General features: G+C 29.1%; 1 protein-coding gene across 6 annotated transcripts in view; it reads left to right on the forward strand.

Moving 5' to 3' along the window:
- Positions 1–24315, forward strand: part of LOC129958661 (histone lysine acetyltransferase CREBBP-like) — a 141667-nt gene that overhangs the window by 75593 nt on the left and 41759 nt on the right. For 4 of the 6 annotated variants that reach the window (XM_056071280.1, XM_056071282.1, XM_056071281.1 and 1 more), the window contains exons 6-15: positions 4332–4659; positions 5262–5379; positions 6205–6358; positions 7394–7830; positions 13036–13125; positions 13207–14239; positions 15211–15329; positions 17975–18022; positions 23194–23364; positions 23488–23645. In XM_056071280.1, the coding sequence (XP_055927255.1) occupies positions 4332–4659; positions 5262–5379; positions 6205–6358; positions 7394–7830; positions 13036–13125; positions 13207–14239; positions 15211–15329; positions 17975–18022; positions 23194–23364; positions 23488–23645 (2656 nt within the window). The remainder of the gene's footprint in view (positions 1–4331; positions 4660–5261; positions 5380–6204; positions 6359–7393; positions 7831–13035; positions 13126–13206; positions 14240–15210; positions 15330–17974; positions 18023–23193; positions 23365–23487; positions 23646–24315) is intronic. The other 2 variants (XM_056071283.1, XM_056071285.1) reach the window with 2 other exon arrangements.

Raw genomic sequence — 24315 nt, forward strand, 5'->3', positions numbered from 1 at the left:
ATTGCTGCTTTTGCACACCAACCTTATTCTCCGACCCATCTTTGCCAATTAATTCTATAATGTTAAAAATTCATACTCCTCATTGTTTTTCTATTTGCTTTTTGTTTTATATATATATATATATATATATATAATATTAACTAATAACGTGTTCAAATTATCTCTGATTTTGCATAACCTTCTTAATATGTAACGGTATTGTTAAGCCACTTTTTTTCCCATCCAATCCAAGCCACTCCCGTCCTATTTTTATGATCGGAGGATAAGACCCTTTAAATGAAGAACTCTGCTTACCCTCCGCACACTGGCAAAACCATTTAGATTCATTAAAAATTTGTAGCAAGGATTTTTATTGTTGCAATGAAATAAAAAAAATTATTTTCTAAGCGTTGCTAAAGTATGATTAAAACATACTTACTCTAGATTGTTTTTCTTTAATTCTATTATACATTCATCTTTTGAAATTCACATGCAGTGGAATAATTTATAAATATTGTCTATGAAATTTATTCGAATTGTTCAGACATGAAGTGCATGAAAGCAACGCTCTGAAAGGGGTAATTCTTGATTGCTAGATACATGCAGATAAATCTCATTTTTATCTACAAGATTCCTCAAATTTTCGCACAAAAAAAAAATCATAATATTGCAACTTAATAAAATGGCTACAATCGAAATTTTGATTTCACTGAGGGAATTAAATGGAGGAAAGGTTAATTGTAATATTTGTATGAAGAGAAATGCATGGATTTATGAAAATATTTCTGATGCTGACTATGAGTCATTTTTACGAAAATTTGCGATAAGTTTATAAATGATATAAAAAATTGTTATTTAAAATATTCACTTACTAAAAAAAGAATGATAATTTTGATCAGAAATAAGCTTTGTGAGTAACATGTTTTCTTATTTCAGCATTTAAATGAACTTTAAAAACTTATTATCATGAATTAACTTATTATTTAAATTATTTCAAAATAGGATAATAAGTCAAAAATATTCAAGTTGCTAATATTTTTATAAAATATTACTATTGTATACTATATACCTTACAATATTACTATATTAACAAAAGATTGTTTTAATATTTTCAGAACTTAAAACAAGAATCTGAAACAAACAAACAAACAAAAAAAAAGCTCCTACAAATTTTTTTATTCGAATATTTTTAATAACAGATTATATTTTTTCGAAATCGAAGTAATATTTTTATTATTACCGTATTATTAAATAATATTTTTTATAATCTGTTTTAATCAGAGAACTATATATTCTTTCATTATATATATCATGCTATTTTTATTTCAAATACTAAATATACGACGCTTAAAATTAAAAATTAGAAGAAATTGGAAGTAAAATTTTCTGAATGTAAGTAAAAAGAATGTATTATATTTGTAATGCATTTTGATGAAGGAAAATTTCTCCAAATCATTTAATAAATAAATTTTTCTATCGCTCATGAAAATTTATAAAATCATATTACGCGATTTATTTTTTTGATTTTTGATTTTTATTTATTTTGACAAATTCTATTTTCTGCAAATACCTTAGACTGAAAGAACTGGTTGAAAAACGCAAGGCAATTCCCTATGCTAACAGATTTATTACTTGATTGATTTCTCAGTACTATTCAAAATCCCCTGTGTTTAGGGGGAGGTGACTGTCGAGACGCGTGAAAGTTTACCCACTGTTGTTAATGGTCGGGGTGAAGAAAAAACATACCAAGCCGGTTTACGAACGTTCTGCATATTATTTTTTTTTCAGTAAATTGTGTTCCATCTTTTTCTTGACTGCGGCCGTTTTAAGAACACCCTGAAGCTAGATAGCCGGTGCTCGATGGGTTAACAGGAGTTCTTTCAGAGGCATTCTTCTTATTTGGTTTCAACATATGGACTTCAACTTCTTTTTTATACATTTGTATTTAATTGGTCCAACTTAGTTCATAAATGGTCAATGTGGAACAATTTCTACATTAAATCAATAGCTGAACCAATTTTTCCACCCCTTTACTTTCAATATTGGAATCAATTTTAATTCATACAAAGTTATGGGAACTGTCCTAAAAATTACTTGAACTGCAAGAAGAACTTGTGGGTTTTCTTTTAACATCAACATGTGAACATGACTTGAAAACCTCAACTCTGTCAATATATTTATCTTTGACATTTTTGTCTCCCTCATTCGAAAAAGGAATGCTTGTTTTTCCATTTTAAACTTCTGATAAGCAACCACTCCCTTTAGAAAAATTTTCAATTATAATTGATCCATTGCCGATAAGCTGTACTTCAGAACTGACAAGATTAACAGTAATTTTCTCTAATTTAGTGTTTTCAGAAACTTTCAAAGTTATTCGATTTATTTTTTCATCAGTTTGGAAATTATTGAATAGAACATATCTATCATATTCATTGGGAAATCCTTTTCTTATTCTGGTATAAGCAGTATTGGGAAAAGCAAGCCATGTTCATCTGTTAAGATTTGCTGGTTTCGCATTATCGAGGACCACATTATGTGCTTACACATTGCCTTTTACATCATCAATTTCAGTATTGGCATTAATCCTGCCTATAGAGGTCACTGCATGTATACTTTGATTTCCAAAATCCGGAATGAATACATTTAGTCAATGTAATTCATTGACCGCGGGTTTGGATTTCAGTTTTAAGTTTCTGAGCAATAGAAATCCTTAGAATACAGCAGGAACTCTCTGTATTAATCAAAGCCCACACTTCATTTTCTGTTATTGTGCTATATACATTCACTATTAAAAATAAGTATAAAACTATTCTGCTTTTGTCAATTACAAATACATTTACGATCATATTTAATACAGTGTGCATTTTACATTCACTCAAAATGATGAAGATATTTAAATTACGAAAAAGGTTATAAAATTAAAGCAGTTATTTCTTATAAAGTATTTTCTAAACTTTTATTACTAAGTTAGGTTATCAGAAAATTCTTTCTAAGAATAATGAACTAGAATTGACTTTTATTTCAGATGTTATCAATTCATTTACATATTTAGGTATTCCAAGCCATCAATTAAAGACTTTCTGGGATTCTGTTTTGTCAAATGTGTTTCTGCAATTTTGTTACAAATTCATTTTCTTTCCACCTTTCTCTCCCCCTCCCTTGCATTATTTTTATCAAGTCACCGTGCCTCTAAACTTCATCCCTTTTCTGTAATTAAACTGTTAACTATTATGATACAAATTCATTCTTAATAATACATTTTTTTTCAGTTCTCTTAAAAATTCTAAAAAGGTTGCATATGCATATTTAGAAACTATTACGATGGGGCGAAACACATGCAGCAAGTTTGAAGTCTTCTCTTTAAAATCCACATGCATTTCTTGGGCACAGTTTACTATAAATAATGCAGCAGTCATATAAAGTTACAATATAATTTGAAGTTTGAACCGCGGAAATTTTGACTTTATAGTTACCCAATGTAATTCATATGAAAAATGTTTAACTCCTGAGTGTTCTAGCTCCAACTTTTTAAAAGATAACTTTGAATGCTTATTCATAACTCTTTTTCTATCCCATATAAGCAGAATTGTGGCTGAAGACAGGGAAGGCACTTTGAATTTTTTAAACTTCATTTTATTCTCTCCTGGGAGGTATTATTTATGTACAAGCAGCGCTGACAAAACACATCCGCACACAGCGTGGCATATAAGCGAAAGAGAGCGTAAAAAGAGGGGTAAATACTTTTCCCAGTGTTTAAATACTATGAGATACCGATAGGGATTTCTTACACGTGCCGATTCAGATAAGGGGAATACAGGTATCTTTTAGGAGAATTTGTTTAGTTTATCAATTTTTTATCCCTTCACTCGGAGCCTAGGAACCGCTGACGAAAGTATTTTTACACAACTTTCTGTTGCATCAGTTAAATAGGAAAAGTGGAATGGTATCAGGAAATAAGAGAATATTTTAGAATGAAGTTAATATGTGCTAAAAATTATGAAATTTAGTAAGTTTAAATTAGATTTTAATATATATATATAACATTGTATTTTTAAAATGAATTTGTTTACTTTTCAAGAAACTAGATATTAAAATATTTTCTAAGATTGTTTAATGATCAATGAGTAATAAGTATATTTGTGCTTATATATTTAGAACCAAACGACTATCTTTCAAATTTTTAAAAAATGAAAAAAGAATGAGATAAATTTTTTTATTTAAAAAATGTTTAGTATTTTTTTTTTTTTTTGTCTGTAGTATTTTTTTTCATCATTGTTCTTTAGATATATTATAGTAGTTCTTGTATATATATTTGTTCTTAATATTTTCTTCCATCTTTAATTCCCTTCCAGTAAATGAACAAACTCAGTGTTCTCCACAAAGCTTAAACCACATCCAGACACCACAATCTGCTCCACCAAATCAACAACCTCAAGTTCAGCTGAGGCCTCTCATACAGAATAGTAATACCGGAACAATTGCTAATGCTGCTGCACAAAGTTTCATTATAGGCGATAATCTTCAATCTAAAGTAAAAGCCACGAATGCTGCATTATTGAATTCTGCACCAAACCAGGTAGCTCCTATTGTTACAGGGGTAATTCCAGACAATCCAACAACTTCAAAGGATTGGCATCAATCGGTAACTCAGGATTTACGGCACCATTTAGTCCAAAAAATGTAAGCATCTCAAAATGATTTTAAATTCATATGTAGATATAGAAATACTTTTGAGTTTTTTACGATATTGTAACTAAAAACTTATTTTCTCATTTATTGCACAAACATTAAACAAATTTGTAACTCAACAATTAATATCTTCAACCCTTCTTTTGGATAAGTTGCCCAACAACCAGATTGAACATTCAATAACTGATGCATGTTTATTTATTGAATCTTTGCATTTAATGTTTTTAGTTCTTGAAAATATTTTGTGATTTTTACATTCAGTTTGACAAAATCAAAAGAATTCTTACTGTATATTTTTATCCAAGGCATGCAAATTGTACTATTTTCGTTGTGCATTTTGTGTGGATGTTATAATTAATGCAGATAATGTATCTAATCTAGTGTTGCTAGTACAATTTATAACCTATGTTTATGTGAGAACTCCCTACCGTATCTGGGTTTTCCTACAGTTCTTCATGGGAAGTGATAACTTGTGATAAACAAATGTTCTTTTCCTTTATTAACCAAAGAATTGTTTCACTCTCAACTTAGATTATTCTGTGACATTTTTTTCATGTATATCTATATTTTTTAATTTGTAATTTTTCTTGCAGAGTACAAGCCATATTTCCGACGACTGATATATCAGCATTGCAAGACAAACGGATGATTAATCTAGTCGCTTATGCCAGAAAAGTTGAGGGTGATATGTATGAAGCTGCAAATAGTAGGGTATGTGTGTTTCAACTAAAATATAATATATATTTGGAATATCTAGTTATGATTTTCATTATCACACTGATTAAGCATTATATGGCAACTGTCTTTGTTCTGCTGATATAAAAGTATCATCATTTTTCTTTTCTTCCCCTCTCTCTTGAGAAAGTTTTATATTAACAACATAAATATGATAGGCCAAAATTTAACTATCTATATGAATAAAATTACAAATTATTTAAAGTTATGGTTTCTATGAATTTTTAAATGATTACAATACATCACTAAAATTAATTTTTTCATAGTTACTGCTAAGATTCATCAATAAAGGGGCGATGGATTGTTTTTTTTTTTTTTTAAATTGTTTGTTCAGCTTACTGTTGTCTAGATTGTTGGATTTAAAAAGAGGGGGGGGGGGCTGCACAAAGGGGTCCGATTGAAAATTTTTTGCTGCAGATTTTTGAATCCTTAGTTTTAGCATGTTTACTTATGCCATTTGTAATTAAATTTCGTAATGGTTGATGAGTATTCTTTTGCAAAATGTAAAAGAAAACTGTTACCTTTTGAGTTGCTTCTAATTCTTGTTTTGAATAAAAAAAGAGAAAGAGGTTTTTATTTTTGCTTAGTTATTTAAATTTAAAAGGGATATTATAGTAAAACTTTTCTAAGCCCAAATATTATTAATATCTCTTTACTGTGTGGCTGAGGTAACTTTGTTCAGGTTTTCTCCAATTTCAGTTGATGTTTATTTTATGCCTTCTAACAGCTGTTTTAATATATGTATTATTTTTTTCAATTCTTACAATTTTTTAATACCTAGAATTTTCTTTTCTATATTAGGAAGAATATTACCAGTTGCTTGCTGAAAAAATTTATAAAATTCAAAAAGAGCTGGAAGAAAAACGCCAGAAAAGAAAAGAGATGCAAATGCAACAACAAGTAGGGCCTGGGCTAGGACCTATTCTCAGTAATAATTCTTCAGCTGCCACACCAAGTAGGTTGCAAGCAGTTTTATTGTTATATTACTATTTTTGTGCATACATTTTTTATTCTTCATTGAATAATTGACAGTTGAGACTAAGTTAATACAAGTGACATTGAATATTGAAATCTTGTGAGCGTAAAGCTTCTTATTCTTATTTTGGATAGTAAAACATTTGTTTATTGTTGGCAAGCTAAAAATGTCACAAAATTTCTGAACTTAAATTGTTGCTGTCATAGAAGAAAAACCTTATTGCTAATTTTGAATTCTTATTAAAATGACCCTATTCTTGAAATTCATATAAATCTTGAAAAAAAAAAAAAATTTAACTTTGATTGAATGTCACTATTTTGATAATCAGTTTACACCACATTGCAGGAAAAATACTTTGCTTAAAGAAGGAGAAATGCTAATACTGTAGTAGTTTGTTTGCTTTTATATAGTGCTATTTAGTGTGTGTGCCCAAAGACTAAATAGCAATAGTATAAGGAATAGGAACAACTGGTTTAAATTCTTAATTTCTGATTGAAAATGTGTTTCATTGTTTTATTACATAATTAAAATATGCCCAATAATCATATGTTCTGTCATTCATTTCAGAAATTCTAGATAAATGACAAACGTTAGGATTAAAAAGTAAATTATCATTTGATTTTGTTGGGTAATTAACTTAATTTAGGCTTGCTTAATATAAAGTTGCCAAGATAAGCCTTTTTTTCCTCCCCCCCCCCCCATGTTGAGAATGGCTGCTTATATCGGCCATGATCTCAGATTTTCTTCGAATCCCCTTTCAGTTCATGCAAAATAGAACAATTCAAAGATCTACTTCATTAGTGTTAATGGTAAAATTAAAAAGGGAGGGAAAAAAAAAAAAAAAAGGGCATCTGATTTTTGATTACACTCCTGCACTTTGAAGTCCGTTTCATTATATGCCATTACAGTGGAACTCAATTTCACTGAAATCTGATTATTATGCTTATTAGTTTATATTTGAATTTTCAAATCATATGCGTTACCAACAAAGTTAATGTTTGTTATTATTTTCAGAACTTCCTCTTACAGGTGCAATATCACTAACACATTTGCCAAGTCTTAATGTACCTGGTAGTCAACAAAGAATGCCTCCACCCAATATAACTGTTCCTCCAAATACTGCAGCAAGAGGCCCTGAACTCTTTTCCTCTCCTGGATCTCAATTATCAAACTCTATAAACGCCAATATTAACATGAATATAAATCAAAGTCAGTTCAGTCCTGCACAGGCTCGACGGAGTCCTCTTCCTCCTGTTAGTTTGCAACAGCAGCAGTTGTCCCAGGCGCATTTTAACAGCATAAATACTTCTGTGACAACAATTGCAGGTGCTCCTGTAGATTCATCAGTTATGCCTTCGACACCAAGTGGAATTTCAGTATCTCAATTCAATTCATCTCTTCAACAAAATCATTCTCAGATGTCAGATGGCTTTAAAACCAGGCAAATGGCTGTAAGTTAAATTTTCCAAATTGTATTTCAAAATGTGGAGTGAATTAAAACTGAAAGCAAATATTACTCTTTGCATATGAATTAAAACATCCCTTCTCTTTGAAAATGAACTTCATCCTAAAGTGACAATAGTTTCTGTTCATTTAAAATTATTATTATTATTTGTAAAACCCTTTCTATAGGTAATTTTATTTATAATTAGATATTTTGGTGATGAGAAAAGAAGTCTTGAAAAATAGCAAATAATTTGTATTTAAAAATGAAAGAAATTATTTTCATATACATTGATGGGAATTTAATTCTAAAGATAAATCATATGGGCAATCTATTGTATTTAGAATAATAAGGAAAATATGAAACAGTCGTTCGGCCTCAACTACTGAACAGATTTCAATAATTTTGATTGCATGTGGAAAACTCATAACCTCTAGATATGTCATCAGTGGTCTCTTGCCCTGTATTACCCTGCATTTTTGTAAGCAACCGGAAAAACAAAACTTCATAATATATTTTCTGTGGGTAAATCTTGCGACAGAGTTCGCCACTTGCAACTATTGAACCTGTTTCGATCATTTTGATTTCATATTAAAACTCATGATCCCTAAATATGGGATCAAGGCCATTTATCATTCGCTGCTCTTCCCATCGGTAAATATCGAAAACGCTAAATTCCATTGAGCACACTTTGTAGGAAAATCCTGTGAGTGTTCACCAGCTCCAACCACTAAAATGATTGCAGAAAAGTCGCATCACTTAATGAATGTTCATGACCCCTTGATACATCACCAACGGTCGCTGAATCCTTTCCTTTCCGAGAGATTTTGAACAATCCTTAGCCTTAACAATTTGATGATTTTGCCACTTTTAACTATAGCTAACCAGTCGGAATGCTTTATCATTACTGTGCGGCTATTACGTAAATTACAGTAACTATTCTTTTATACCTTTGTTGCAATTAGTTAAAAAAGTTGGCTGCCATGAATAAATTAATCTTACTAACCTAGGTTCTTTGGCCACCATATAAATGACAGTATTATAGTTATGATAAATTTTGAAGAAATAAATTTCAAAAGGAAATTATTGCATAATAATCGTAGAACATTCTAACTGGTTAGCTACGCTTGCAAAGTGGCGACATTGTTCCAATTGTTGAGTTTGGGAGCTGTAGGTTTTATTTTGCAATATCTCTGAGAAATGTATGTATAGTAGACAGTAAACACTTGATAATATATCGAAGTATCATAAACTGACATACAAAATAAAAATTGGCAAAATTTACTTTGCATATTTCAGATATTTTATTTAGTAATTGTGATAACTCTCTATCTGCAGCTTTCCAAATACAGAATGAGCAGTGAAATAACGTCTTTTGAAATTTCTCTAGGAAATGGGGGAGAAAGGTACCATTGATTTGAAGGGAAATTCATATGTACATTGATAGCATATATTTAATTAGAAATAAAAATTGGAGGAATTGGTACTGTGTGTATTTAGTTCTTTTGTTTTCTCAGTTATTTTAAATGTCTTTAGCTTTTAAAAAGATAATAAATATTTTATTTTAATTTGAAAATTGAAGTAATTTCTTTACCTTTCAAATATTTCATAATATTTTCTTCTTCCGGTTTCTCAGTTCTTTTATCCACTGAAGTTTTAGCTCCAAAGCAGTATGTTTCACATTTTTTCCCTTGCAATCTCACTTTAATGAGGCGGAGATTCTCAGTTAATTTATTAATTATCTGTTCCTGCACTGGAACACTTTCCTACACACTTTTGAACTAATAATAGTCTTGAGGTAGAGTGACATAATCCTGCTCATGAGTGAAATGTCGGGTAGTTTTGTTTTAACCAATCTTTCTGAGTCATCATTCAGCTAACTAAAATTACGTTGTAAGTGTGTAATCCGTGTGGCATTTTCAGAGAGTTCTTTGTCGAAAGTGAGAAACTGCACCATTAGTCAATCCACAGGCTATCCCAGGGATGCGCAAACTTTTTCGGTCGCGGGCCAAACAATCGGGGGGAAAAAAAAAATGTTTGGCGGACCAAGATAAATTTTTCTAAAATTTTAAAAACAATATACAAATATTACAATTTAAATATGTTAATGGGATGAGTAAAATTGCGATTTCATTTTTCAAAGTTCCTTATATTGAGGTTCGAAGTGAGATGTACTGATTCTAAGGAACGAGGGAGGCTAAATGCTCATCTATCAGTCTACTTCTGAAGTAAATTTTTCAAAGGTTCATAGTTGAAGACACTTGTTCACATATATAAGATGAAAACAAACATAGCACTGATTTTCTGGGCGTAAGATATTAAATTTAGGAAACTTCCTTTCTGTAATGATATGTAAAATTCTAACTTTGGCATATTTAGAAACAACTGCTTCAGATGATAGTTAGATTGCAACTCAATTAATTCAAGCTATAAATCTGACCTCACTGCTTCACAATTTACGTTGAAAGGCATGGTAAAAATATATAAAATATCGTTCAGATATACCAGATATCGTCGATAGATTGATTTTTCCCTTGCATCTTGACATTCAATTTGCTCATATAATAAAGAAGATCTATGAAAAATGCGTACACGTACTGAAGAAAATCTCGAAATTTCCAGTGAGTAAGCCCACGAGATTGTATAATATTTACAAGCTTCATGACTGCATCAATCACGGGTTTCATATTCAATGCAGATTTACATAGAGAATCTTGAAATTTACAATGTAGAAAAAACAACATTGTTCCCGGGAAAGTTTTGATTAAAGAGTCCAAGAAATCCAATTTTTTTTTCATGTCATATTTGGTACTCCATCGGTCGTAATATTACATATATTTGTTATAGACAATTTCAAAGTTAAAAGCCCTTCCTGAAATTCATGAAAAATATGGCATCCCTTTGTAGTTCCCTTTTAAGAACGCATGCACGCCAGTTCCTCGGTAATTTCAAAGTTCTCATCAACACCTCTTATAAATAATACTAATTGAGCAGTATCATTTATATCTGTGCTTTCATCCATAGTTATGGAGCAAAATTTAAACTGGCCAATCTTCGACTCTAATTGTGATGTCAAATTTTTATCGATGACTTCGATTTTAGAAGTCACCTTTTTTCGAGATAAGCTTACAGTCTCAGAATTATTTTTCTTGTCTGGACATAAAACATCACAAACTCGGAGCATGCATTGTTTAACAAACTCCCCATCACTGAGAGCTTTATTATTTTTAGCAATATTGTTTGCTGCAATGTAATTTGCATGTGTAGCTGCTTCTTGGATATTGCTGCTTCCCTTATTGAAAATTTTTTGTCGGCCTGATAATTATTTACAAAGACTTGTTGCATTTTGTTTTCTTTCATATTCGGACATTGTTTCGCAATTTAAATTCTTATGCTTAGATGTAAACTGATGGGAAATGTTATATTCTTTGAAGACTGCTACAGCTTCATTGCAGATGAGACACACTGGTTTATCTTTTACAACTGTAAAAAATATTTCGAGGTTCATTCATCATTAAAAGCACGGCACTCTGAATTAACTTTACATTTTTAGTAGCCATTTTGGGGTTGAAATATTTTACGAATAACCCAAACAAGCACTAGCTACGGTATACTTTTAATAATTTCACCACTATTCACAATGATGCTGTATGTCCGCTGTCTTTCCATACGTAATCAATAATATTAGAACTCGCATCAAAAGAAAAAGCCACTGGCTGGAGCTTAAAATGCGCACATTTGAGGTCTAATTCACCTATATTGGATTCCCATATGTCTGCTCCCCGAGAAAGAGATAACGCTTGTTGGCACCAATCTACAGCTATAACTGACAAAGAACTTCCTCTTTTAACACTTCGCCGAATGAAAGATGTTTGTGCTTGCTATTTCCGTCGATTTATGTTTTGTAGAACAAAAGTAGAGAAAGTAAAAAGATTACCAGTCCTTTTTAAAAAAAAAGGAATAAAAAATTAATATTTAATCAAAATAGAAAAGGAGATCAATATGTAATATATAAATATATATTCCTTTTAATTTGCCTCGGAGGCGTTTAGTTGAATCGCATGTTGAAGCTAATTCAACATTCGTATTATTGATACAACCAACTAATATTAATTGTGCCAGCTCATCGCTTTTTCTAAAAGCTTTAGAGTTGCTTTCAAAGCTTCCCTGCTGTTCTGTTGAAGCAGCGATTCCTGGATCGTTAGGCCTAACACGATCGCTTTTCATCAGATCCAGAACATCGTAATGCATAAGCAAAAATTCTACCTGTCGCTTCCATTTCGTCCAGTTTTTGGAACTTCCCTAATTTTTCAATTTGTGTCTACTATAAATGTTTTTTGAAAAGAAAACGAACAAATACAATTAAACTTCCTTTCACACTTGGACTTTCGTGAAATAGCGAATCTAAGCCGACATTGAATTCAATTAACTAGCACAGTTTCATAGCTCTGAGCCCATAACCTATAATTGTACGTCTATTAAATTCCTTATTATAAAGCAAATATTTTAGAAGCCATTCAGATGAATATTCAACTCACAAAATAGAATAGAATGAACAGCTGTCAGGCGAACATATTTATTGTTCTAACATAAGAAGTTACAGTTACGAAAAAGGTATATGTGCGTATTTAACTGTTATAATGGTTACTTATAACTCTTATTAGTTTGTGATATTCTGTATGATGTATTACTAATAAGAATACAGTCAGAGCACGAATTTAATTTGTGATATTATGTGATGGATTTATAATTTTTTATGTGATCTGTTATAATTATATAACAATATTATAAGTCCCATGCCTTAAGTATTTTTGAACACATTAGTTTTGTGAATTGTCAACATGCAGACTGCGTCATTTTTTATTCATATTCTTTAATTTTGGTCAGCAAAAATAATATTAAATACCCCATCGTTATATGAAGTATTTATTAAATTCTTTTGAATGAATGTTTTAAATTGAATATTTATTTTCATATCCTGTATTAATTTTATTTCACAATTTAGTTGTACTTTGGGACTTTGTACTTTTGTTGGGATTTTTTTTAAAGAGGAAATGGGCCACCAGTGGTTAAACTTTAAGAAATGTTGATCAAAATAAGGATTTTCTGTGCATTATGATTTTTTTTTTTAATATTGACCTTATATGTTAATAGTGTAATTCTGAATTTTGCTATATGAACGGAAATGACCCTTTATTTGTTGATATTGCAGATGTCTCAACAGCACCAGCCTCAAGCTTCTAGGTTATTAAGTCAAAATAATCAAGGTCAATTAATAATGACACCTAATATAAATGCCCAGGTACGTTGAATTATAGTTTGTTCTTTTGTTGCATGTTGAATTTCCTTTTAGGGATATACTAATTTATAATTTCTTTTAAAGATACATTTGATAAATCAGCAACAGCAGCAGCAGCAGCAACAACAGCAGCAGCAGCAGCAGCAGCAACAACAACAGCAGCAGCAACAACAACAACAACAACAACAACAGCAGCAGCAGCAACAACAACAACAACAGCAGCAGCAGCAGCAACAACAACAACAGCAGCAGCCACCACCTCCTCCTCCTCCTCCTCCACCGCCACCGCCACCACAACAGCAATCAATACAACAATCTAATCAAAATCAAGTACCTCAAGGGGCTCAGCAACAGAATCAAGCCCATGTGAATCAGTTAATACCAAAATCACAACCTGGTCTTTCACCTCAAATGTCCTCTATTCCAAATGGAACCCAAATACCCCAATCTTCGACTCCTCAACCACAGTCCCTACAGACACCAGTTCAACAGCCACCCAGAGCTGCTTCAGTGCCTGGAACACATCCTCAAACACCATCCACACCACAACCTCCTCCCCCTCCTCCTCCTCCTCCAGTAGTACAAACTCAAATGCAAAATCATAGTCAAGCTCAGTCTTCTAAACCTACAGTACTTAATGTTGAAGATAGTAATGAAGATTTTAAATCTGTTATGTCTGTCTCTCAAGAGGGTGTTTCTTCTGTTAGCCAAATTGATACACAGCAAAATACCCCTGTATCATCAACCTCAGATCAAGGGTCAGTTCAAACTGGAGGTAAAGTTTTTTCATTTGCTTCTGAAAAGTCTACTGGAGAAAACAGCAATAGTGAAAAAATGGAAATAGAAAGTGACAAAAATTCGGGTGGAAAGCAGGAACCCATTGTTGATGTGAAGCCAAGTGGTAAACCTGTTAACCAAGATGCTAGTATGGATGTTAAAGAGTCAGCTGAAGATGGTTTTTCTGCTAACTCCTCAATCAAAGAAGAGCAAACTGTTGTAAAAGAGGAAATTGCAAGTCCTGCTCCAGTTCCAAGTGTAGGAGAAAACTGTGTAGACACCAAACCAGATTCATCTAGTGAATCAACTCAGCCTTCCAAGCATAAGCCAAATAAGAAAAGTAAGTTCTACAGAGAAATATGCTGTTCATCATGTTACAAAAATATTCAGAACTTTCAAATATATAAGTGGTCAATTATAGTTTTTATATACCATCAGCAATTCTTTATACTCAAATAAAAAGACATGTTGCTTATTTGAATTTATGTGCTTTTTTTAAAAAAAATCTTTTCAGTTTAAAAATTTCATGGCCGTCCTAAATTTATGAATAGTTAAAATTTTACCTTGTAGTGGAATAACAATGTTTTTTTTTTCAATTTTTTTTTTCCCATTTTTGTTTCTTAATACTTGTAATTTTTTTGTTATCTTGAAATAATTGTTGAAAGAAAGAGCAATTTTTAAAAATTTAGACAAAATGACAAGTTTTTATGTAAATGGGTTTATTTACTAGTTTAATGATGACAGCTGAGTTGAGTTTTGATTTTCTGGTGTTTGGTGATGTTTTTACTTAAAAAAAGAATACAGGAATATAAAACACCATAATAATTTTGTTTTCTGATTTCTTAGCATATTTTTTATATTATCCTTTTTTTGCACATGTGTTACAATCTGTAATAGAACTCCATTCATATGTTTCTCCCCTGTACCATGTTTATTCATCTTGAGAATATTGGACCCTTCTAAGATTTTGTTGTGATTTTTCATTTGGTTTTCTGAAATCATGTTATTGCACATAATATTGATAAGTTTCATTAAAATAGTACAAACATAATGGAACTTTAATTTTATGCTTTTTAAAAATAACTTGCTGTTATGTGAATTTTTAAAGCTGTTTCTTATGATAATAGGATAGTTGAGTGTATTATATTTAGCTAAATTAGCCCTTGTGCTACTAAACCAAACCAAACTAAAATTCAAAATGATTTATATTTATGTATTGTAATAATGCTGTTGTTTCTTATTGTTTAACATTTCATATAATCTGTAAGAAGTAAAGAAACTCATTTTTTAAGCGTTATTATTGTACTTTAGTTTTTAAACCTGATGAGCTGCGCCAAGCTCTGATGCCGACATTAGAAAAGCTGTATAAGCAAGACCCAGAATCACTTCCATTTCGGCGACCTGTTGATCCTCAACTTTTGCTGATTCCTGTAAATATGAATTTTTTTGTATTAATTTATTTTTATGTAGGGTATAAATTAATTCTGATTAAGTTATGAAACATGTCACAATCAGGTATAAGAAGAGATTTTATTTGTTGAACATATTTTAACAGAGTTAATATGATTAAGTTTGTTTTTAAATGATAGAATTAATTTTATAAAATATATTTTTATGATGAATATTCATATTATTTGTTTAAATTGAAACTGCATGTAAATGTGTATATTGCATAAATGTATACCTAGTGTGCAAGATTGAATATTTAAATTAAAAAGAAAGTACTGTATTGAGAGATCTTGGGCTTAGTTTGTGTCACAGCTAAGTCCTAACCTCTGTACTTGAAATTCCTGGTAATGATAAATTTTTAAAAATTGTGGAAAATACTGTGTCATGTCATTTAAATAAGAGCAAAAGGTGACAGGCAGCTGTAAACATGTACATGCTCATTTTATTGATATCATTTGATTTATTAATTGTTGTTTCTTAATAATTTATAACTGCTTCATTTGCTAATTAGAAATCCAGAAATCTGGCAAAGTTTCTGATCATTAGTTATTTTTCAGCTGATATTGATAATTTATATGCCAGGTATACATTTGAGATAATTTTGCAATAAAGCACACACACACATAAATGTGACGTGCATGTTACCAGTTATGTAAGATTAAAAATTATAATTAAAATTTAATTTCAGTGTAATGATTGTTAGTTTTTATTTTAATATTGTTTACTGATTCATGTTTTTTATTCATGTGTAAAAGTTGTATGATAATAAATGAAATATTGAGTTCATAGAATTTTGAAAAACTGCTTATCTCTTGGGGGGGGGGAGAAATAAAAAGTTGTTTTGTATTTAATATTAAAATGTTCTTGTGAAATTATTTTAATGTGGAGAAATACCATTGAAAATTATTTATCTTAAATTCTTTTAACACTGCTTATAGTCACTATGTACTTGAAAGAAAATAATAATAATAATTAAAAAAAAAACATTTATTTTTTTTCCCATTGTTTTCCGGCATGTCCCAGTAAACATTCAGTTTCAGCGCTGCCTTTTGTTTTAAATAATGCCTAAGTAAAATATATACTTACTTCTGATGGGCAGGAGATGATCAAACTTTATAATGCAGCTTATAAGTGAATCTCAAATCTAATATGGTACTTTAAATCTTTAATTTTTACATGTTGCAAAATATAAATTTGCTGTTTTGTAAGTTTCTGTGAATATAAAAGTTTAAATAAATTTTGTGCGGTTTGAGTAAAATAATGTTCGAAATTTGTATTTTCATTTTGAAAAAGTATATTTTGAATTTGTAATTGAGTTTCTTAAATTTTTTAGCCTATTGTGTGGATGGCAGTTTGTTTTATTATATGGTTCTTTTTTTTCCCCCCAATCATCCAGAGGAATATTTTTAAAAAAAGTGTTTAGGATGTAACAGATTTATATTTTGTAGTTTAGATATTTTTATATGCAATTTTCATAATACCTTTAAACCTTAACTCGTCTGTTTCCTGATGGAAATAATTTCTTAATTTATCTAACTTATTTTCATAAAATATTTACATTTTGTCTATGTTTTTGTTGTTAAGCATAAAGTTAGGTATTGTAACTAACTTTTCTTACTCAGATTTTTTAATATATTTTAATTGGACCCATTGGGCATATATATTATTCTTTAATTCTTTTTTTCATTTCTTCTAACTTGTTTAGCTGAATTATTTAAAATCTGTTATACTCTAAATTTATACATGTAACAACGTTTTTTATGTGTGTGTGCACTACTAACTATTGTATTTTAAATTATATATTAAGCACATAGTTACAATACTATTTATTATTAGCTTACTTTTATTTAAAGGCCCGTTATGGTGCATGTTTTCTATTATTTCTTGGCATTTAGAGTCTTATTTTCTCTTTGTGTAGTTGCTAACAATTGTTTGTTAACTGACTGTTGTTTTTGGAAAGCTTATAAAGTCCTTAAGTTTTAAACACATGGAAATTTGATGAAGACTAACCAAGTATAAGTCTTCCTTTATGTTATTGTGATTCAGAGAATTCTAAGAATAAAACATTGTTTGAACAAATTGTCTTTATAAGCTATCCAAAATAGCTGGGAATTTTCTCATTTACCTCCCTATAACCACATTATAGTTTGCTGCTTGAATAACTTAGTAATATTGCTTGATAATGAATGCATAATAGCAATATCCTTCCATTCACTGTCTGCAGTCCTAATATATTTACATAATGGATAAATTTCGCTTAATTATATTTTGTTTTTATGATGTGTAGGGATTTCAGTAATTATCAAAAAATCTTATATTTATAAGTAATTCACTTACTTATTAACAATTTTGATTTCAAATATTTATCTCTTTTAAAGAACAGCTTTAAATAAACTATTCAAGGTTAGATTTTGAGTAATTACCTTGAAATAGTATACTTTAAATCTTGTAATTATTATAAGAGTGTTGTTTAAGAATTATTTTAAAAATGCATTTTGCTACATGCAAGAAACATGGATGTAGCTTTGAAAGGAAGGTATAGCTATTCTTACAGTGCATTAGCACTTAAGATATAGCATCCATGTTTTATAAATCTATATCCAAATTATGGTCTCTCCTCTACTAGACTAAAGGCAAAGAGTCAGCATCAAATGTCAAAAGACAAGACACAATGGTACGAAAACAGCCTTTATACATCTAATTCATGGGAGTATTAGCTTTTTATAAAAACACTATTCAGGTTCTGTTTATTAATTTTCTTTTTAATTGATTTTTTTTCTCAATTTTTTTCAGTGAATTCTAAACCCTTCATATTTATTTGAAATGCTTTGTTGAATACTTTTTTTTCCCTTCCTTTTTTTCTTTTCTTTTCTTTTCTTTTTTTTTTTATTTACTTGTTATGCTTTGCATCTTAATTAAATCCTCTTTGTACCTGAAAACATTTCCTATTTCCCTTCTTTTTCTTTCTTTCTTTTTTATATATTGAGTTTTGCAGTTTTTCTTATGTTATATTATAATTATTGAAATTCTTTTCATTATGTATTTGCTGCATGTATAGTATTATTTAATCTTTTATGTATTTCTTTTATAAAGTTGTCTTAATAAACTGTATAATAGTTTTATGATGATATATTTACTGTGAGATTGTTCATGATATAAATGTATATCTTTCCTTTTAATCTAATTGTTTAACTTACTGTTAAATTTCAGAATAGCACTATTAAAACTGATTGTGGCATGTTTGTTGTTTCTTTGACTTATTTGTTAAATTGTGTAATCTCTTTCTCTCTCTCTTTCTTTCTTTCTCTTTCTCTTATTTAACATTTCTGACAATTACTTTCTGATCTTAATAAACTTTCACATAATTTTTTTAACCCATTTTTCTTGCATGGAGTTATGCGAATGAATTTATACAATTATCATTCTTTGCTTATTTAGTTTTTTTAGTTAATTGTTTTTCTCTGTTAACTTATTTATTGTGCATTTATTGTTATGCATTGTTTGTATGGCATGAAAATAATATATATATATATATATATATATATATATATATATATATATATATATATATATATATATATATATATATATATATATATATAAGAACTTCATAATTGTGTTGGCTGTTAAATGTTCTGGTTATATGATATAAGAAGTAAAAAATAGCAAATGATAAATGTAATTTCAAGTTCAAACAATCAATTGCCTTTTCCTAATATGAGCATTCTGCTTCATCACAATCATGAAAGCAGGACTTAAATTGAACAAATTAGTTTTGATTAAAACCTTTTTAAATGTCAACAGGACTTTAAATATTCACTTTATCATTTATGTTTCGTTGGGTTATTGGTAATAGATAATCTATTTTCTTCATATCGTATCCTGCTCTTGGAATCGTCTCTGTTCTTGTCCTCTCAATCATATTAAATTAAGGTAAAATAAATAAAAATATCATCCTATTACCAGCTAAATATTCATTATTACCAGCTAAATATTTATCATATTTTGTGTTATTTTGCATATATTTTCCTAGCATGGCTTCTGTATTTGCATTTTTATCAAATATATTTTTATGCTGCCTTTACCAGTCATAATTTGATGAATGCTATGCATGTGTATGTGATCTATATTGATACTTTTTTATACCAACGTGTGTATGAGTAGAAGTTTTAAGTGCTTCTATATCATGTACATTCATTTAATGAAAGGTGATGGGAAAGGTGATTAATGATGGGAGTTTTTTTTTCTTCACTAAATGATTATATGTTGAGCTCCCCCCCCCCCAAAGTCTTATTTGCAGATGAAATTAACTTTATAAGGTGCATAAAAAAATATTTTAAAATATATTTAATTTAAATTGGTAAGCGAAATAAATTGTTATTCCTATTATTTTTCATCAGACAGCAATAGAGAAGTAATTTTTAAACAAATTTTCGTTATCTTTTGTTTTGTGTTATTGAAAAGGTTTGGGCTGAACCTGCTTAGAATAAATCTGTATTATCAATATTTCTGGTAGTAATGTTTATTGATTTCTGCATAAAAATTTCTTTCCTCTGATTGTTTTGATTTTATGAATTGGATGGATTCTTGAAAGTCTTAGTAAACATCGAAGGATTGCTTTATGTTTTAATTTCCAAACATTATAATCTATGTGAAGATTTTTCTGTTTCTCTTTTTACCTTTGAATTGAACTGCTTGATCCTTTATTGTACTATTTTGTTTTATTTTTCCCAGAGACTTCATCTGTAGTGATTGTTGTTGTATATAGATAAGTATGAGCAATTTGTAGGTACATGAATACACATTTTGGGTTTTTTGATAAAATTGAAAAGTTTCAAGTTATTTTACTTCTTTTGAAATCAAATATGACATATTACTATGGAAACGCAGGTTGTTGCGTTTTTGGCAAGCATTTATTTTTATCGTTTTTCAAATTGAGAATTCTTTTACTTTCTTTTTATCTAAAAAAAAAAAAAAAGTCTTTTGTATGAATTTTTATATCTCAAGTACCTTTTGTATGAATTTATTCTTTTTATTGTTTATTTAAGTATACTTATTTTGCGTCTGGGTGATTATATTCGGCATATTTCATTCTTTCATGAAGTTCAGCTTTTTATTTCCCAAGACTGTGTCATGTCTGTTAAATGCCTTCATGGAGAGGCGAAAGTGACTGACACTGATTCTCAATTATTTAATAGCAATAATTTAGGTGTTAAAACAAATTTCAGAACTAAGAGATACTTGAAATGTTATTTGCTTACAATTTCGTATAATTTTTTTTATTTGATTGGTTTGTGAAAATTGGCATGATGTAATATGTATCATAAAATTCAAAACTCTAATAATACTTTACAAATGCGTTGATAGAGGGTGGCGATAGAGCTGGGATGACAAGGATATCGGAAAAATTGGGAAATTTTATCAGTCTGAAAAAAGCAAGGATAAGATAGGATTTTTTTTTTTTAAATATCAAAAAATCAATAAAAATTGACGATATTATGACATTTCGCGTCAGCATGCGTGCAATCGGCGATTTTGCACTCTCATTTCTCTACAGCCGAGAAAGTGTGAGGAATTCACGAGCCAAATATGAAAAATATAAAGAGAAGAAGCAACAAGAAGGAAAGAAATCCCGCGAAAAAATTTGAAAAAAGAAATTATAAAGTATTTAAAATAAAAATAAAATTCCATTCAAAATTAAAGTTTTAAGAGTAAAGAAAAAAATTGCATGCCTCATACTCTTACAAAGAAGCTTTACAGGATTAATTGTTTTCAAACAAGTATTTTTTTATTAATGCTTTAGTAATTGATCTTTTAATTTTGAGACTAATAATTGATTATTATTTTGTATTTTGTGCGTTTCAAGTGTAATAGGCAGGCAGTAGTTATTATTGGATTTATTATTTATAAATTAGTATAGTTTTTTTTTTTGTCATAATAAATGGAATTAAAGAAAATTTTATTCAAATATAAGGGCAAAGGTTTTTGATTAGAACAATTAATTTCTCATAATTTGTTGAAGAAAAAGGATTTTAAGCAATATTTTGGCAGTGTGTAAATCTGTACTAATGTATTATTTGGCACATAAATTTACACTATTTTTGTATTTATACAATGCCATTGTTATTCTGGTACTAATGCAAAGAAAAGTAATTAATTATTGAACTGTTTCAAGTTTCCCTCAAAAATCGTAATAATCTTTACTGTTAACATGATCTCACTTGTATTGCAAAAAGCAGTTTTAAAGTTTCTTAGAATTCTTATTCAATTTTAAAAGCTCAATAATTTGTTAAAATTTCGAGTATATATAAAGAAATGTAATATACTGTTTTAATTGTTTATATAGAATGTCCCGTTCCTTTTTTTTTTATAAATTTCATAAAAATAGTATTAAATAACTGATAAAAATGTTTTTAATAATGTATGTTGCACGCATACAATGATTCTTAATAGGGAGAAAGAAAACCAGGAAATCAATATAATTAGTAGGTGTAAATGAGGGAAATGCTGCGAAGTTGGGGAAATTTTTTCACATTTTCTTTAGTCCTGCTATATGCAGTACATACTTGCTTTATTATCAAGATAGCTTATAAATTTTAGAAAAGTTCTACTATAAAGTGCTTGCTTAAACCTTTATAAAAAAGTTTATTCTGAAATCAGAAAAAGGTTATTATTATTTGGAATGGGTAATTATATAGCTCTAATATTAATATTCTAATTTTAGTAGATATTTAACTATACCTCTGACGTTTCATGCAGGCTAGACTGATATTAACTAGTATTATAATGTGTTTTACTAATTGCTTGATTTACATAAGCCTTTTGTGGTCGATGGTTATTTCAATCATCTGAAAATTGATATTATTTTTCAGTGTTTTGCATCTCTCTCTCTCTTTCTCTCTCTCTGTTTTTAAAATTTTAAATTGATTTCTGTAGATCCCTTCCGAATTATAATACGACTTGGTTTTGCTCTTAACGATTAATTTACTGTCAATTTTTGAATGGTTTGTGTAAGATAGTCTTGCTTTTCCGTAAATGTCAAAGTTTTATGTAGATAATCTGAAATTAAAAATATTAGTATTTTTTTTCCCACAAGATCATTAGTTGTCTTGTTTCCATAAAGCTTTTGAATGCTATCGGTTTCTGAACTCCTGTCATTTCCCCCTTCCCCTCTTTTCTCTTTACAGTTTCTGCTTAGCTGTAAAAATTTAGACTTTTAAATTTCATTTAACAATTGTAATTCTATATAATCATGTAATTTCAAATCTGGTTATTTCTCTAAATATTTTTACTTAGAGAAATGAATTAAAATTAATTAAAAATTGCTAAATTAATTGGGTTCATACTTTACATCAGTGTGGGAAAAGAAATTAATTTGTATTCTTTTAATGGGGTAATATAATTGCAAAAGCAAGAGTTTATCATTATGTAACCTATAAAACGTTGAAAATAGTTTTTTTTTCCTCTCTTTTGTTGTATTTGTTCCACCTTATTGATGTCAAATTCAATTTTAAATTTATAAAAGTCTTCATTGAAACTATCTTCGATTCTGTTTGATCATTATTTTATAAGAACTTTAAAGGAAAAATTTGAAAAACTCATTTATTTATTTAAACAAATTCTTTAAAAAAAATTGAAATACATCATGCTTAAATGCAGAATTAATTTACAAACAGCCTTTTCGATGATAGTAAACTAAATTTTTTAGAGTAAAAGTTTCTTTTTATTTAACAAATGCTTCATTAAAATGTTACTAAATATGAGATGGAGGTGCATTAAAATTTTATTTCCTTTCCTTCATGTTTTCCTACTTGCCATTTTAAATAACTTATGCCATCATTTTAGGATTATTTTGATATTATAAAAAGGCCAATGGATTTATCGACAATTAAACGGAAATTAGACACTGGACAGTATCAAGATCCTTGGCAGTATGTTGATGATGTATGGTTAATGTTTGATAATGCGTGGTTATATAACAGGAAAACATCTAAAGTGTACAGGCATTGTTCAAAGGTGAGTGGTACAGGTTTTTGTGTTAATTGAATCTTAAGCTCTTTGAGTTTCATTTGAAACTTAGGTTTGGGGATTATTTTGAAGAATTTGTTGAAATAAATTTTTCTTTTTACGTATGTTTAGCTTGCTGAAGTATTTGAACAGGAGATAGACCCTGTAATGCAGTCATTAGGTTATTGTTGTGGTCGAAAATATGTCTTCCAACCTCAAGTTTTATGTTGTTATGGAAAGCAGTTATGTACTATTCCTAGGGATGCTAAATATTGGAGTTACCAAAATAGGTATGTATGTTTTAGCATTTCTATTTACAATGCTTTTCTTTTTCAGTCAGTGTATTCAGTTCTTTGTATCATTAATGACTATTTTAAAAATGTTATTTAAATACCCAGTTTTAATCTGTAGTCTTTGTTACTGCAAAAATTAATGACACTTTAAAAAAATTGTTTGCTTGAAATATTTTATGATAAATCAATTTTGAAACTACATTTATGTATGGTGAGTACTTGTGATGAAATAATGTATTGAAATATTTTTTTGGAATTTTTTTTGTGGTCAGATATTTGATGTCTGTACTCCAATTTTTGTTTTCTTCTGTTTATTTGCATCATTTCTTTTAAGGTGTCATAAGATTTTGAGTAATTGGATATATATGAAACTTGGTACATTTTTATATATTCCAACAATATATATTTCTGGTAATGAAAATTAATCTTCCCTCTAGTGACAATTTTTTAAATTTTAAGTCATATTTAAAGATAAGATTTGAATTCCTTGAGTTAGAAAGTTTTGAGATTGTTTTCTTGGTGAAATAGTACAATTTTTTTGCTGGAAAAAAAGTGAAAGAAATTATTTACTTAGTAAATATATTCTGACATGTGGCTTTTCATCCATTTTTGAAATATCCATATATGATTATCCATGTTTTTGAATCTCAAAATATTTTTTTTAAAG

This window comes from Argiope bruennichi, chromosome X1 (genome assembly GCF_947563725.1).
Source record: "Argiope bruennichi chromosome X1, qqArgBrue1.1, whole genome shotgun sequence".
Lineage (NCBI taxonomy): Eukaryota > Metazoa > Arthropoda > Arachnida > Araneae > Araneidae > Argiope > Argiope bruennichi.